Raw genomic sequence first — 18,573 nt, 5'->3', positions numbered from 1 at the left:
CTTTGTAGACCAGGCTGGCCTCGAACTCAGAAATCCACCTGCCTCTGCCTCCCGAGTGCTGGGATTAAAGGCGTGCGCCACCATGCCCGGCTCAACAACCATTTCTTGAAGATGCTTTCTTATATTTTGTCTTTTCCCTGCATTGTATGGTTTTGGCTTCTTTGTTAAGTATCAAGTGTCCACTGGTGTTTGGGTTCATTTCTGGATTTTGTCTTGATTTCATTGATCAGCCTGTTTCTAGACCAATACCATGTAGATTTTACTACTAATTCTCTGTAATACAGCTTGAAGTAAGGAATAGTGATAACTCCTGAAATTCTTGTATTGTTCAGTAGAATTTTGTGCTAAAACCATCTGGCCCTGGGCTCTTTTTGGTCGAGGGACTGCAAATGGCTGTTTCAATTTTCTTAGAAGACATAGGACTGTTTAAATAGCTTGGTAAATGGAATCTATGAAAAAATATCATGTGTTTTATTTATTTTCCAATTTTGTGAGTATAATCTTAAGTAAGACTTAATAATTCCTTAGATTTCCTTGGTGTCTCTATGTCCCCTTTTCATTTCTGATTTTATTCATGTGTATATTGTCTCTCTGCCTCATAGTCAGTTTGGCTAAACGTTTATCAAAAAATGTTGATTTTCTCAAGGGATCAGCTCTTGGTTTTGATGAATCTTTGAACTGTTTTCTTTGTTTCTATTTTATTGATTTCAGCCTTGAGTTTGATTATTTATTGCTGTTTAATCTTCTTATGTGTGTTTGCTTACAACTTTCGGGTGTGTTATATATTTGCTAGTATGAAAGCTCTCCAATTTTGTTATGAAATCACTTAGTGTTACAAACTTTTCCCTTAGCACGGCTTTTATTGTGTCCCATAAGTCTGTGTATGTTGTGCCTTCATTTTCATTGAATTCTAGAAAGCCTCTAATTTATTTCTTTATTTCTTCCTTGACCTAGTGGTCATTGAGTATAGAGTTGTTCACTTACCATGAGTTTGTGGGCTTTCTGTTGTTTCTATTTTTGTCATAATGTCCAGAATTAATGCATGGTGTTCTGATAATATGCAATGATATATTTTGATTTTCTTGCATCTGTTGAGGCTTGCTTTGTGATCAAGTATATAGTCAGTTTGAAGGAAGGTTCTGTGAGGTGCTGATGATGCTTCTAATTCATGAACTCCCATGAAGTTCTGGAGGGATGCTGTTGCTGTCTTGGCTGCAGTATAACTTCTGGAACCTTCCTAAGCTGTTAGTTTATACATTCTTGCATAAAGTACTGATAGTGCTATATTCTGAACTAAAACTTCATCAAATTGAGTCTCAGGCAGATTCCAAAGAACAGACTAGTCAACTCTAGAGAATACAGGCTATTAATAGAAGGAAGTAACAGAAAAAGGAATGAAAGAGAGTGGCAACAGAAACAATCATATCTCCTTATAGTTTTGTTTGATGGCGCAATTATGATCTAGTTCTTTTATAGCCCATTGTTTCACTAACTTCCAGATGTGACTTAAAGGATGTTTATCCCCATAGGGGTAAAGATTGATCAAATGCATTTTTGTCACAGCACAGAATCCATGAGATTTTAGGAGAACATTGGATACAAAGTACTAGGCTAAATTAGCTTGATAACTCAACACTCTCTTGTTTCAGATTTCTTTCTGTTCATGAAGAGCCTCTCCTGCAATCCAATTTACATGATTTTCATCCTTATAAGTGTAATCCAGGTCAATGCATTTATCAATACATTTACCTTCATGCCTAAGTATCTGGAACAGCAATATGGAAAATCCACTGCTGAGGTAGTCTTCCTCATGGGTATGTAATTTCGTTATTTCTTTAGTAGCATTCTCCTTCCCACAAGGTCATTGTCTTAGGTTTACTGCTGTGAAGATACTCCATGACCTAAGCAACTCTTAAAAGGTAAACATTTAATTGGAGCTGCTTACAATTGCAGACTCTTAGTTCATTTTCATCATGGCAGGAAACATGGCAGCATCCCAGTAGACATGATGTTTGAGAAGGTGCTGAGCATGTTGATCTGACTGCAGCCATTCCACTCTGGACAGAACTTCAAATCCTACCCCAACCATGATGTACTATATCCAACAAGGCCACTCCTACTCCAACAAGACCACACTTCCTAATAGTGTCACTTCATATGGACCAAGCATATGCAAACCACCACAGACATGATAAAAAGTATCTATCCTCAAGTGCATGATAAAGAATAAGATAATACCACAAGGAGACAACAATGATATGAAATCTGTTAGGATATTTTTATAAATTTCTTCTCCAGGGAAATTTCCAGTCTCCAGGGAAATCAAGAAAGAATGGGGAAAGAACGTAGCCATAAATATGCACTTTGATCTCTCTCTGAAATCAAAATAAAATATCAGCATATTTATGGACATCTTGGCAAAAGCTCCTATCAGTCACTTTTCAGACACCAATATGTTAATCCAAAGGGGAATACTTAATTCAATGGGATTCTGTATCTTACTCCCACATTTTACATCCAGTCTTCAGTTCTAGGTCTTGCTCTCCACATTACTCCTAATTCAGTGGCTCAGACCCTTTGGTCTGATGAGTCTGTGCAACCACACTCACTCTGCTTTTCTTGTTAGTCCACTGAACTCAAGGATCCTAATTTACTCTTTAAAACTGAGGATCACAGTCTGCCACCATCCACATTATCTAGGCCTCTCTGAAAGTCCAAATCTCAGTCCTCACCATCAGGTATACAAAATCAAATGCAGCATTGTGGATCTGCAAAGGATGGTTAAATTCTAAGCCTGGTGCTGGTATTGTGTGAATCTGCCCTACACATGACTTTCTCTTCCCCTTTCTTTTTCATTTTGTTTTCCATTTATCTTTGATTTTTATATAGCAAAAGAGAGACAGGGTGAAAAATTCTGGACAACATAAACAATGCACAAAATGTTTTGAACTTGATAAACAGGTAACAGCAGCAACCAAACTCAAAAACTCAGCAGCAAACTCAAAATCACTCAGAGCTGAGTGAGGTTTCCAATATACAAAGTCAAAACAAATGCATCTAATACCATAAATAAATGTACATGTGTGAGTGAATGTCTATGCAATGTTTATGTTTATCACCTGCTACTCATGATTAATAAACACTAGTACTATTTTAAAAGTGACATGATACACACATGAAAACCTCCTTTTATGTAACATATGAGTGAATATGGGTTAGGATCATTGTATATTAGAGCTAAATAAGTTCTTAAGTAAAATGTATTAGATAAATTCATAATATGTCTTTATGTTCTCTTTTTTTATCAATACTATTTTTCTTGCAATTTCAGGTCTTTACATGTTACCTCCGATATGCCTCGGATATTTAATTGGTGGTTTGATTATGAAGAAGTTCAAGATTACTGTCAAGAAAGCTGCATACATAGCATTCTGGATATCCCTGACTGAGTACCTTCTGTCTTTTGTTAGCTATATAATGACCTGTGATAATTTCCCAGTTGCTGGATTAACCACCTCTTATGAAGGGTATGTTGTTTCCTAATGAAGATCATAATATTTTCACAATTCCTTATAAATTTTCTTCATGGATTGAATATAACCAAGATCATCTTATTGTGACTTAATAGCAGTAATCCATGGTTTTCTTACATTTCCTTTTACCCATCATCCTTTTACCCATCCTTTTACCGATAGAAGTCTGCAGAAGTAAGCTTATTAAAAATTATCTGAGGACTACCAGTGAGTAAGTGTTTTATTCAATAGGCATTCAATGAAGATATCCTAGTCTGTTTTAAAGAGTAAGTAAGGAAAATAACCTAGAGCTTTGTAGCCTCAATTATCCATGTATTTTATACTCCCATAAACAGATAGCATTAAAAGTTAACGAAACAAGTCAGCAAGCCTTCATCAGTTTCTACTGTAGTCTCAAATTAAGCATAATTGAATGTAACTCATTGTAAGTCAATTAATATATATATATATATTTTCACTTGGCACTGGTATAGTTAGATCTCATGTGCTCTGCAGTCTCGGATTTTGAGTTTCAAGGGTTGCCTGGTCATATTCTATATTACCATTGGAAATTTAAAAATTATTTTAGGACACAGTTATATAATCAACCATTCAGTTAAAATGAAGTAAAGTATTCACTTGTAGGTTAATTTCAAAGAGCTAGGGAGATGACCCAGTAGTCAAGGGCTTTCTGAGCATGCAGGAGGACCTGAGCTTAGATCCTTAGAACCCATGTAAAGGTTGAAATGGTAACGTATCTGTAATCCCACTGCTCCTACAGTGAGCTGAGTGGAACAGGCAGGAAAACCTGAAAGTTCATGTGCCTACTAGTCTGTAATCTGTGGCAGTGAACAACAGGGGACTCTGTCTCCAACAAGGTAGAAGACTATATTCTGACATCCATATTCACAGTGCTATATAATGTGCTTGTACACACACACACACACACACACACACACACACACACACACACACACCAGAAAGAGACAGAGACAGAGAGATAGAGACAGAGAAACAGAAACAGAGACACAGAGACAAAAAAGAGATTAAAACTAAATTGTATTATAAGTAAAGAGTAAAATTGCCTTCAAAATTCTTAAGAACTGTAAGGTTAGAATAATTTCTAATATAAATCATGAGGAAACACATAAATATATTTGTACATATCTGATATATATATATGTACATATACACTTGCACATACACATATACATATACATCTGGTTTGGATTGGTATCTCCTTTAAAACAGGGGTATTTCCATTCACTTTGGAGATATAGAAATTGAAACTCAGGGGGCATTAGTGTGCTTAAAGAAAATTGCTTCAAAACCATCAGAGTAGAGTTGTACATACTGAGGCCATTTCTAATCATGCTGTCTCCACACTGTGTTTGCGGAACAGGATTTAAATTCAGCGTCTAGACTCTCACATTTCCTGCTTAAATATTATTGTCACTGCTGGACCCTTTTTCAGAAGAACATCTTGGGTATTAAAATGACTCTGTTTTGGGAGCTAAATACAGCATCTATCTTATAAGTGAAAATTTCAGGTTTTGTCCAAGATAGCCCTTTTTCATTATTTCCCATCTTGCAGATCAATTAGAGATTAGCCCTCTTCAATTTAGCTCTAATAGCACTTTATTTTCTCATAGGATAGACATTTAATGTTTGTTTTGGAAGTAATTTTAAAAAGCAGTCATGCAAACACTGGAGCAGATAACTTTTGTGCCAAAAACATAGTATAGAGAACACATGTTGATTTATGGATGATTTTTGTTTTGGTGCTGGGGGAGAAGATAAAATGTGACGATATGTTTTTTTCTGTCTCTGTCTCTTGGTCCCTCTGTCTCTCTCTGTGTGTGTCGGTCTGAGTGTATGTGTGTATGTGTGTGTGTGTTTGTGTGTGTGTGCATGTACATGTACACACATGCAAATGCTGAGATGAGAAAAATTAAAGTGTTTGGGCAGGTTTTTTTTTTTTGTATTTATAACATTTCAAATCTTTTCAGAGTTCAGCACCCTCTATATGTGGAGAACAAGGTCCTTGCTGACTGCAACACAAAGTGTAGCTGCTTAACAAACACATGGGATCCAGTGTGTGGGGACAATGGTCTATCATACATGTCAGCCTGCCTCGCGGGCTGTGAGAAGTCTGTAGGAACTGGAACCAACATGGTAAACACCCTGTCAGTGTCTGGGCTGATGTTTGTGTACTGTATTAATATGTGCTATGACTTAAGCTTTCATCTGCTAAAAAGAAAAATGTAGTCCAGCTTTAAAGTAGATTAATATTTTTGTGAACAACTCAATCTACCTTGTATGTATGTGTACTGGCTGCTTTTGTATGTCAACTTGACACAGCTGGAGTTATCACAGAGAAAGGAGCTTCAGTTGAGGAAATGACTCCCTGAGATACAACTGTAAGGCATTTTCTCAATTAGTGATCAAGGGGGAAAGGCCCCTTGTGGGTAGGACCATCCCTGGGCTGGTAGTCTTGGTTCTATAAGAGAGCAAGCTGAGCAAGCCAGGGGAGGCAAGCCAGTAAAGAACATCCCTCCATGGCCTCTGCATCAGCTCCTGCTTCCTGACCTGCTTGAGTTCCAGTCCTGGCTTCCTTGATGATGAACAGCAATGTGGAAAGTGTAAGCTAAATAAACCCTTTCCTCCCCAACTTGCTTCTTGGTCATGATGTTTGTGCAGGAATAGAAACCCTGACTAAGACAGTATATATAGTATATACTGTCTTATATATTATTATATATGTAGTATATATATATATACAATACATATATATCACCTTAAAATTCCTAGATGTTATGTAAACCATGACAGAATCTGTGTATTATTTCACAATTTCAAACTGTTGAGGTCTTTGTTCAAATTAACTGAGTTGAAAAATTCTGAACAGGTTGAAATGATAACTCATCTATAAAGAGCACTTGCTGCTCTTTCAGAGTCCATGTTTAGTTCCCTGAAGATATAAGATATAGTTTACAATTCCAGCTCCAGCTGACATCCTCTTCTGCCTTCCTTAGGCATCCACATGCATGTATTTGTGTATACACAGATATAGAAGCATATGCATAAACCAAAATCAAAATTATAGCTTTAAATTACTCTATGCAGGATCGGCCTTTTGTTTTAAGAAGGTCTCATGAAGCTCAGGCTGGCCTCCAACTTGCTATGTTCTTAAGGTGGACAGAAATTTGTCTTTTTCATGCCCCAAGCTTATTTTTTTCATTTATGTATGTATGTGTGTGTGTGTGTGTGTGTGTGTGTGTGTGTGTGTGTGTGATGCAGGTGTATGTGCATATGGAAGCCAGAAGGTAACCCTAGCTGTTGATGCATAGATCCCAGCCACTTTGTGCTTCTGGGATAGGATATCAGTGGTTTCCAGTTTACTAGTTCTGGTAAGCTGCCTGACATGTGAACTCCCAGGGAGTCACCTGTTCCTGCTTTTACAGATTCAGTGTTGCAAGCACATACTCTGTGCATGCATTGTTCACATGTGTGTTGGGATGAAAACTCAAGTCCTCATGCTTGTCCAGGACTTTACTGACTGTCCTGTTTTCCCAGCTTACCACATAATAGTTTAGCAAGATAAAGGGTCAACCATTTTTTCCTTGCCTCAAACATGTTATAATACTGAGAGATGGTTGATAATCAAAATGAGATATACATTTTGATTCTTAATCAGACCTGATAATACAATTCAAAAATATTGGCTTTATTGTTTAAATATATCTTTTCCTTGAGGACACGATTTTATTTATTCACAAGCACCTAACTATATCATCAACATTCTGAGATATATATTGTTTTAGTACTTAGTATTAGGTAAAAACAAAACAAAGTCATACTTATTTACTTTAAAAATCTATGTGTAGTCTAGAAATGTGGTTCCGTGGGTAAAGGTATATGTCACCACCAAATGAAAAGTCAGGAGCAACATATTAGGAAGTGTGAACTCTCATAACAATTTCTGACTTCTTCATACATGCCATGACATACACATGTCCACATATATACACACACATGCACATACATGTACACAAATACCCATTTTCACACACTCAAGGAAAACCAAACAAGCAAATAAATATAAACAAATAAAGTAAAGTGCTAATTCTGTATAACTGAACTTTTGCAATTTTACTTCATGTATTATGAAAAAATAACAGTTCTTAAAGTCCACATCTTTATATGGAATTTACATAAAATTACATATTATAGAATTCTGAGATAGCAAAAATGGAACATCAAGGGAGCAGGATCTACTATTTTATTTATTTAGTACTTTTTATTTAATGGTGGTTGTGCTCAAGCTTCGGAACACAATCAGATTGGATGAGTGCTCTTCTCTGAGTCGTATCATTGATGCCAACACTCTTCTTTTTGACCCAATGGGCTTTGTAGAAAATACAGAGGGCTGAAGTCCAATATTTTCTTCTTATTAGGATACTGTTTTGTTTTTTGTTTTTTCTTTTACAGGTATTTCAAAATTGTAGCTGCATTCGGTCATCAGGAAATGCATCTGCAGTCCTGGGCCTGTGTAACAAGGGTCCTGACTGTGCTAACAAGCTGCAGTACTTTTTAATCATATCAATAATTGGCTGTTTCATCTTCTCACTGGGAGCCATACCTGGGTACATGGTTCTTCTGAGGTGACAAAAAACTCATTTATATTTTTCTCTGTCCTTCTCCATAGTGTGTGCACATGCAAATGTGTGTGTGTGTGTGTGTGTGTGTGTTGTGTGCTTGTACAGTGTGAGCTCCTATGTACCACTAAAAACAACATCCATTGGAAGACAATGTTGGGGAATCTGTTCTCTCCTTTCACCCTCTATTTGAGGCAGTGTCTCTTGTTATTTCTGCCCTGTGCTGCCTGTGGACTCCAGCATGCCTGGCATCCAAGGTTCCAGGCAATTCTGTTTGCTCTTCCTCTTTCCCTGCAGGAATGCTGGAATTACACATACCTAACACTGAATTGGTCTTTTAATTTTTAAGTTTTTAAAAATATATTGCTGGGCTCTGGGGACTGAACTTGAGTCATCAAGACTTCTTTTACCTGCAAGCTGTCCTTTTTACTCCAGCATACCTGGTGCCCAAGGTCTCAAGCAATTCTCTTTGCTCCTCCTAGTACACTGTGGGAGTGCTGCCACTGATATGTGCCACTGAGTTGGTCTTTTTAAAAACTGTTTATGTGTGTACATATACTCCTAGGGCTTGAACTTGGGCCATCAAGACTTCCTTTACCTACTGAGCAATCCCACAAATGCCATCTAGATAATTTTGATCATTATTAAATTTCTTTTTCCAAAATGGCCCTTGCAGTCATGGTTCCTAGAACCTCAATGCTCCAACATACATTTATCAAGACTCTAAGCCCTGCTTTATTAGGCACTGCTAAATTTAACTGTAATTTAAAGTTTACTGTCACTTTCTCTCCTGTTACTTCCTATGGACTTTGGGAGTAGTTGCTAATCACTAATTTCCTATAGTGCAGCTAACTGACTTGTTGAGAGTAAAACTCTGTGTGTGAAAGGGACTAGGCTCCCTTGACATCCTGCTCTCAATCTATCTTGAACAACAGCAGCAATAACAACAAACAACGCAATAGCATACTCTCTAACAAGGAGGTACATGAATATAATGATTGATACTCAACTCTACCAAAAAGTAAGAAAGTTTCAGAGATAAGTTTCACAGTGGTTTATTGTAGGAAAGTATTCCTTCCAGTTCTAAAATCTTCACACCCATCTAAGAATGTGAAAGCCCCACTTCCCTTCTTTCATTGGAATTCAAAAACAAAGTTGAGTTAGTCTGGATGTGTAATTCCTAAAAGTTTAACCTTGTAGAGTAAACCAAGCTTCTCACTTCTCAATTCTTTTCCTCGTGTTTTTCCATTTTTCTTGCCCACATTCCCTTTCCACCTTGAACTCATCTTCTCTCCTCCTTATTCAAAGCCTTTCCCCTTTCTTCTCCTTTGCTTCCCTCCTTTTCACCCCTCACTTCTCCTCTCCTCTCCTCTCCTCTCCTCTCCTCTCCTCTCCCATCCCTTCCATTCCCCTGCTCCTTCTCCCTTTCTTCCTAGGTTTTACCCAACATACAACTCACTAAAATAAGTGTGACTAAAGGTATATTTGCTGGGAAGAGACCATATTTTCAAAAAGCTTCCGTATTCCTAATTCATAAGAATATTTTTCATTTTTTTTATCCTGACTGCTTTGTAGGCCTCCCCTTCATATATAACTACCAAAATTATCTCATCTTTTTCTATAGATAGGACAGGGAAGAAAATCATCTAAAGTTGTTAGCTCTATATAACGAAGAAGTCTTTTTCTGAATGTCATAGTCTCCATGATGATTTCTTTCTCTGTTTGTCTATGGAATCACCTCTACAATATTTTGAATTTTTATATAACATGTATTAGCACTTTGTATAAACATAAAAACATGCCTGTCAAACAACTTAAGAATACAATTTTTGGTTTATGGTTTCAAAGTTTTGGGTCCATCAAAGTGGGTATACCATGGTGGTCGCTATGGTAACCAGAAAAAAAATGCTTCACCTAAGTTAGTAGAAAATGACTAATTGTTAAAGGGCTGGCTCAGCCCTGCTTTAGATGTGTGGAGGTCAGGGACCAGCTTTCAGAAGTCCGTACTCTCCTTTTTCTGTGTAGACTTTACAAAGGTAGAGCTATATCATTCTTATTTCAGGATGAAAAGTTAACTATTAGAATCATGAACTACCACTGTCATTGGAAGGATACTAGGGCAGATATGGATTGCCAAGATGAACTTGTATGTATGTATGTATGTATGTATGTATGTATGTATGTATTTTTCAGGTGTATGAAGTCTGAAGAGAAGTCACTTGGAGTTGGATTACATGCATTTTGCATGAGAATATTAGGTATGAAAATTTTCCCCAACATACCAGACCAATATTAAATGCTTAGTAAATCAATTAATTTTCTTGGAATAAATGGATAACATCTATATTATCAACCAAAACCACAGATCTTATATTAAAGGGAACATGGGGGTTTATTCTTAAATATGAATCAACATAACATGAGAACAGTTTTGGGTCATCCCAACTTCAGGTTCCAACACAGTAACAGATGTTGATGTTTGTAGTTAGAGAACAAAGAAGGTCACGAATAAGGCACTTCTCAAATATTTCTGTGAAAGCATATGGTACATCGGTTATAGCAGATCATGGACTTCTGTGTTGTAGGCTCAGATATCAGACATCTCATAGCATTCTTAGTGTTTGGGTGGGTAGAAGCTAGTAAACTTTTAGGTCAATTCATCCCAAAAAGCTTCATGTGATAGTCACAGGGATATAACTCAGATACATGGATGGACAAAGAATTATCAATGAAAGAGATAAAGATAGTTTCTCTCTGGGTCAGCAATGTCCCAACTGTCCACACCCAGAAGTCCCAGGACCTGGTAGCATCATTAAGATAGGTGTGCTCTGCAGGCTTTACCTGAACTTCTGTTTACAAGCCATTATGTTTGGAACTGGCCACTAGTAATTAGTTTGGGAATGAAGAAGCTATAGAGATGAAAAATGTTTCCTATTACCTGAACTTTCCTGAACTTAATTACACTTTTCACTTTTTAGGAGATTCAAGAGTAAAATGAGAAGGAAAAGGTTATGTTAGGTAGACACAGAAAACCATAACACATTTATGAAAACTGATGAAGTTCATGATTATGAACTCAGTGAATACATTCTTCTCATGTTGTACATAGTTTGCACTCCTTGTTTCTAAATCTAGAAGCTTTACATTAATTTATAATTTATAAACGTATATTTGGAGCATTTATTTATAACTTCATGTTTTATTTTAAAAAATAGGAAAATTTAAGTAATTCCAAATAAAATAAAAATATCTCTTTTCTTTCTTCCTGCCAATGAGCTGATTTTCTTTCTCTCTCCATTGCAGGTGGCATTCCAGCACCTATTTACTTTGGTGCTTTGATAGACAGAACCTGTTTACACTGGGGAACTCTAAAATGTGGTGAGCCAGGGGCATGCAGGATGTATGATATAAATAGCTTCAGGTAATGATAACTTTTGAGACCTAATCTTGTAGTGTATAAAATATCTCTATTCATATTTAGCATGTTCTTGAGTGATTTTTCAGAATGGGCATGGATGATGGATGATCCAACTTTCTTATTTATATATTTTAATATTTTCTATTATTTCAAAAGTACTTGATACACACACACACACACACACACGAGTGAAATCAGGGTCTCTGAATAGAGGCTCTAGAGCAGCAGAGGAGATCTACATCTTGAGGTGAACTAACATGGCAGAACACCAGAGATTTAAAAAATGACAGCAAGAAACAGAGACATGGGACAATGATGCTGTAAGAGGGAACAAATCTCTCAGCTGCTACCAACTAATACCTATGGACAGAAAGGAGGGACTCCTCCCTTATGGAGCGATTGGGATGACAGAGTCCTGACATATTTGTGCAGCCTGGTATCTGACATTCTACTTCTTGGATACTTCAGAGCTCTCTCCCTGCTTGCAGCCTGACTAGATGAGAAACCTCAAATATTTGTAGCACCTTTTCAGTTAAAAACAATCATGCTGAGTTCTGTAGCCAGAAGGGACCTGTTGTCTACATTTGACTGCCAGTTTGATTTCCAGAAACCTGTAACCCCCTACTTCACTTAGTGGTTAGTTGCCTCATGAGCACAATAATGAGTCAGTAGAGTGATTTTTGGAATATTTTATAATTTGGAATAAATATGCCTATGTCAAATATGTCTATTACCCCAAACATAAGTATGGAAACTTTAAGGTATATTTTATCCAATTTACAAAGAAAATGTGCTTATAACTGTACACAAATAATTCTACAAGTTAGTCTAAGGAGTGTCAAAGGGAAAATTAGCTAATCTATTTCTGGAAGCTTATGAAGTCTTCATGCTTTAACTAAACCAGATCAGCAAATGAAAAGAATGTGAGGCTAAAGAGATGACTCAGGTGTTAAGAGCACGTATTGCTCCTGAGTAGGGCATAAATTCATTTCCCATGACCCAAATTAGGGAAATCAGAACTTTACTCCATCTTCCTTTACTCCACGTTCACAGATATCCAGGACTCATTAATGCATACCAACACTGAGACCCAACACATTCACATAGATAAAAATAATAATATTGTAACGTAAATTGACCACTATACATCCAAAACTTAGCATGAAAAGTAACAAGTTGAATTTACTAATATGTAAAAAGTGACCAACATGACTAATTTTAGACATCCAAGGATTTCAATAGCAAAATTGTCTATTGTTTTAACACAGTATACAAATGCTGAAAAGAAAACTTGAAAAGTGACTCTGCAATATTTTATGCATGTGTGTGACCAAAATTTAAGCAAATAAAACAGGAGCATTCCCTTAACCTGATGTAGGATTTTATTCACTCAGTATATAGGAGAACAGGCAATAATGACAGAGGTGGCATGGTGGTGGAGTGGGAGGAGGCTGGCCACTCCCAGGAAGCCTCAAGTAGTAGAAGTTCTGAGCATGGTGCTCACATTCATGGTAGAAATTCATTGTCAGCTAAAACTTTCTGAAAATATTCTTGTAGACACACTGAGAGATGAATTTCTATAATGTTCTTAAATCCAGTCAAGTTGACAACAACATTACCCAAAAGAAGAAAATACATTTAAAATTCTATGATAGAAATGTTTTCAGGCTGGAGAGATGTCTCAAGAGTTGAAAGCACTGGCTGCTCTTTCAGAAGTCATGAGTTCAATTCCCAGCAACCACATTGTGGCTCACAACCAACCATAATGGTATCTGATGCCCTCTTCTGGTGTGTCTGAAGACAGTGACAGTATACTCATATACATAAAATAAATAAAATCTTAAGCAGCCACAGGAACTACATACATGTAAAAATAAAAGAAAGAATTAAAAAGGAAATGTTTTCAACATTTTAACTAATAACTCAGCAAAGTATATGTATACTTTATATAAAGTATATGGGAAAATATATTATATAAAGAATATGGGAAAATAATCCCCTAATATTTCTCTTTGAAGAATAAATGATCTGTAAGAATATACAAAGTTGACTTTCCCTTAACACATTGAGATGTAATACAGATTAGTTCTTTTCAACAGGCGCATTTACCTGGGGTTGCCTGCTGCTCTAAGAGGAGCAAGCTTTCTCCCTGCAATCTTCATCCTAATCCTTATGAGGAAATTCCAATTCCCTGGGGACATCCACTCTTCAGACACAGATCTTGCAGAAATGAAGCTCACTGAGAAGGAAAGCAAGTGCACAAATGTGCACGGAAGTCCTACGATCCAGAATGATGGAGAACGGAAAACTAAGCTGTGATGAGGTTTCTACTGGCCAGGGCAAGGCCAGAACCAGAATGCACAATGTCACTAGTTTTGAATCATGAGAAGTACAATCGGAACTCTTATCTTATTCTTAAGGCCTTCAAAATTACTTTACTCATGATAAAAATATTTACTGATAGCATTTCCAGAAGGTTGGTGTAGCTCTTGAGATTTTCCCAGGGAAAACTTCTGTAGCAACCCCCCACCCTTAACATTAAAGCTGCCTTCATTTTCAAAAAGTATGTTCTCTTTTAACTCAAGGGAAATGGATGTTTCCCACATATCTTCAAATATGCTTGGAACTTTTCTATTGCGTAAAGACTATTTAAATGTTTTTCATTTATATTTTGATGCTGGAGGTATTTAGAGCTCAAAATAGGCAACTTGGTTAAGCCACACTGAAATAATTTGTTTTGATTTATCCTCTGTGTGTGAAAGATCTCTACATCTGTTGTTATGTACTTAGGAGTGCTAACTCTCTCTGTTTTACTCTAGTCAAGACTTCCAAGGTTAGACTCTCCACAGTGGCCATCTCCTGTTTTCAGTCCCTTCTTTCATTACTCCTGTCACACAGTTGGTCTTTTCTTTTACATCATTGAAAACTTGAATCAGGTTGTTAAAAATCATGTAGCAAAGATGATTGGAACTTTTTTCCCTAGCAATTCACAGCTGGTCATGAAACCCTTCCTTAAAATCAAGAATGGGAGAAAACTAGTCCTTTTAAAGGCTTCTTGTCGAGATGGGCTGTATCTCGGTGGATATGTGATTGCCTAATACATGTGAGGCCCTGAGTTCAACCACAAGGTAGAGTAAACTGATAAAGTAATAAAAATCACTTGTCTAGATGTAGTATCAGATATTCTGAGAAGACTAATTCTCATATTCATAGAACTTTGATGGCTCGGTGTTCATTCTATTAATGAGCCATAGAGCACATGACTATTAACATTAATAATAACCTTAGAGTAAAAGCTTTCAAGAGGGACCAGGTAGAAGGTTCAGTGGAAAGGATTGTTTGCCCCTCAGCCTGACAAGGTTGTTGTGATCCCTGGGATGAACATGGCAGGGGAAAAGAACAAACTCTTGCGAGTTGTCCTATGGCTTTTTATTTTAATCGTGCATGCCCCGCCAAAAATCAATTAATAAATGAAAAAATGTTAAAGTTGTAATACTGACTTTTGCTATAAAATTGGAATTCATAAACTTGAAAGTACACATTAAAAATCTAGTTGTGGTTGTTTGAATGAGAAATATCCCTCCTACGCACAGACATTTGGACATTTGGTTTTTAGTAATAACTCTGCTTAGGGAAGATTGGACACACATTTTTAATATAGAGGAGGGTTCAAAGCTTCACCCTACTCCAGTATAGTTTCTGCTTTGTGTTTTGGATGATGATGTGAAATCTCAGCTTTCTGTTTCAGTCACAATGCCTGGTGCTTTCTTTCATACCTCCTTGCCATGAGGGACTTCAGTCCCTCTGGATTCATAAGTCAAAATAAATGCCTATTCATATGTGTTATTTGTGGTATTTTATTGCAGCAGTGAAAAGTAACTGATACAGAAATCATCTTATTTTGTGTTTGATAAAACAGATTTTTTTAAAGGAAAAACAAGCTTTTCTATTGTTTCAGAACTATGGCTCAAGATATATACATATATGTATACGTATATGTATATATCTCCATACTACTATATATGTGTATGTGTATATATACATATATGTATGTGTGTGTGTGTGTGTGTGTGTGTGTATATTCACAGTGAAGTGAGAATATGTACAGGCTAGAACAGAATGAAGACAGGCATAATCCCAACAGCTCTTTCTGGGAGCCAGAGAATTTGTGGGAGAGCTAGGTTACAGCTTTCTGTTACTTGAACTGAAGCAAACACACTTTCAAGAAGGAAATTAATATTTTGTTCATACTTCCAGAGGTCTTAGCCATGATCACTTGGCCTTGCTGCTCTGGACCTGTGTCTATGCAGCACTTTGGGGAAGAGATGCATAGGAAAGAAGCTGCTGATGTCACAGCAGTAGAGAACAGAGCGAATGGTATTGGGGGTTGCCAGGGGACTAGTATCTCTTTCAAGTGTTTATTGTCATGGACCTAAATTCCCCCTCTAGGCCCCATATTTTTTTAATGCTTCTACCACCTTTCAATAACACTAAACACTAAGCTGCACATTTGCTACAAATGTGTAGGGGTCTAGGTCCAGCTCCTGTATGTTCCCTGCAGGCAACGTGTTACATGCAGCTTTCACTATCCCACCCAAGCTCTGGGGATGGGCCTAAACTCTGGAAACAGGCTACACTACCAACCTATGCCCAGATTCTCTTGAATACAGGGATAAAAGACACAGACACACAGTTGTTCATTTTCAACTTGCCTTTTGACACAATTGCTGGGTGCTACTATCTACTGTCTGAAAAAGTGTGCCCTTATCAATATTCTTAGCTCCATACTTCCCTACTTGCCCTCAATTTTAGTTGTGCAGTTACATCTAATCCCAGCAAAATATTTCCTACCTCCTGCCTACAGGAGCAGCCACAGGCCTCCACTTTGCCTGAGATCTTAAATGGCTATTTGGCTTTTCTCTCTCTGAAGCATGGTGAACTCACCTCTCCTTGCATCCCTCTCTTACCCACAGAGACCCAGAACTCTCACCTATCCCTTTTGCCCAGCAATTGGCCCATGACTTCTTTATTGACAAGTCAAGAACCAGTTTTTACGAAGCAGGACCTTAGCATCAGAACCACCCCTAGAGTAACCTAGGTGGCCCAGGTTATTTGACTCTGTGGGGATTCTTGTGGAGTGCTTAACTGCCCCTCACTTCTATCCCCTATTCTTCCACAAGATTCCTTTGGCTCCATCTGATGTTTGTCTGTGTGTCTCTGCATCTGCATCCATATGCTGCTAGATGAAGCCTCTCCGGTGACAGATACGCCTAGCAGAGGATCATTAACAGTGTCAGGGATTGGCTCTTTCACATGGAATGGGTCTCTGGTTGAGCAAATCACTGGTAGGTTGGTCTCTCTGTATCTGTTCCATCTTTATGTCTGCACATTTATAGGCAAGACAAATTTTGGGTTGAGGGTTTTGAGAATGGATTGGTATCCCCTCCCCCACCCTCCTCTGGAAATCATGCCTGGTTACAGGAGGTAGCCATTACAGCCTCTATATTCCCCTCTGGTAGGATTCCAAGCTAGATTCACGCTGTAGACTCTCCACATCCTCTCCCATTCCAGGCTTCTAGCTAGTCACCAGAGATGCCCACCCCCATTTCCATTCTCAATCCCAGACCTCTCTTGCCACTCTCCTCCCCATACCTGATGGCCTTCCCCATTCCCTTCTTCACCTCCCCTGCTACCCAAGTTCCATCTCTCTCTCTCTACATCTCATTACTATTTAGCTCTCCCTTCTGAGTAAGATTCATATATCCTCCCTTGGGACCTCCATATTACACAGTTTCTTTGGGTCTGTGGATTGTAACAGGTTGTATTGTATTTGATAGCTAAGGCCCACTTATAAGTAAGTGCGTACCATATGTGTGTTTCTAGCTTTGGACTACTCTGATCAGGATGAAATTCTACCCATTTGCCTGCAAAATTTATGATGCCTTTGTTTTTAATTGCTGCATAGTAAACCATTTGTATAGATGTACTACATTTTCTTTACCATTTCTTCAGTTGAAGGACATCTAGATTGTTTCCAGATTCTGGTTATCATGCATAAAGCTGCTATGAACACAGTTGAGCAAGTGCTCCTGTGGTATAATGGAATATTTTGGGGGTATATGCCCAAAAGTAGTATAACTGGGTCATGAAGTAGAGATATTCCCATTTTTCTGAGAAAATGCCAAATTGATTTTCACACTGCTTGTACGAGTTTGCACTCCCACCAGCAATGGGAGTGCATTTCCATGTTTTGTATCCTCACCAGCATGTGCTTTCACTCAAAATTTTGATCTTAGTTATTCTTATGTGTATAAGAAGGACTATCAGGGTCTTTTTATTTTCCTGGTGAGTAAGGATACTGAACATTTCTTTACATGCTTCTTGGCCATCCAAGATTCTTCTGTTGAGAATTCTCTGTTTAGTTCTGTATGCCATTTTAAAAATTGGGTTATTTGGATTGTTGAACTCTAATTTCTTGAGTTCTTTACACATTTTTTATACTAGCCCTCTGTTGTGTGTAGCATTGGTAAAGATCATTTCCCAATTTGTAAGCTCCTATTTTGTCCTATTGATAGTGTCTTTTGCCTTATAGAAGCTGTGGGGTTTCGTGACGTTCCATTAATCAATTATTGATCTTAAAGCCTAGGCTGTTAGTATTCTGTTCAGGAAGTTTTCTCTTGTACCAATGAGTTCAAGTCTATTCCCCACCATATAATCGATTAGATTTAGTATATCCAGTTTTATGTTGGAGTGTTTGGTCCACTTTGACACAAGATTTCTGCAGGGTGACAGATATGGATTTCCTTGCTTTCTTCTATATGCTTACATCCAGATAGACTACCACCATATATTCAAGATGCTTTCTTCTTTCCATTGTTTGGTTTTACCTTTTCAGAAGTCAACTGTTCATAGATGTTTGGGTTTATTTCTATGTCTTTGATTCAATTCCATTGTTCAACCTGTCTGTTACTATACCAATACCATG

The 18,573-nt window shown here is 37.5% G+C and overlaps 1 protein-coding gene across 3 annotated transcripts in view; it reads left to right on the top strand.

The window, feature by feature from the left end:
* Positions 1-15,434, top strand: part of LOC110287588 (solute carrier organic anion transporter family member 1A4) — a 91,727-nt gene extending 76,293 nt beyond the window's left edge. For all 3 annotated transcript variants that reach the window (XM_021154163.2, XM_021154162.2, XM_021154161.2), the window contains 7 exons: positions 1,650-1,814; positions 3,332-3,527; positions 5,522-5,687; positions 8,004-8,176; positions 10,364-10,428; positions 11,474-11,591; positions 13,688-15,434. In XM_021154163.2, the coding sequence (XP_021009822.1) occupies positions 1,650-1,814; positions 3,332-3,527; positions 5,522-5,687; positions 8,004-8,176; positions 10,364-10,428; positions 11,474-11,591; positions 13,688-13,907 (1,103 nt within the window). In that variant the 3' untranslated portion in view covers positions 13,908-15,434. The remainder of the gene's footprint in view (positions 1-1,649; positions 1,815-3,331; positions 3,528-5,521; positions 5,688-8,003; positions 8,177-10,363; positions 10,429-11,473; positions 11,592-13,687) is intronic.
* The last annotated feature ends 3,139 nt before the right edge of the window (positions 15,435-18,573 follow it).

Source organism: Mus caroli (genome assembly GCF_900094665.2).
Source record: "Mus caroli chromosome 6 unlocalized genomic scaffold, CAROLI_EIJ_v1.1 6_unlocalized, whole genome shotgun sequence".
Lineage (NCBI taxonomy): Eukaryota > Metazoa > Chordata > Mammalia > Rodentia > Muridae > Mus > Mus caroli.
The sequence above is the reverse complement of the archived record's forward strand: the minus strand, read 5'-3'. Positions and strand labels throughout refer to the sequence as shown.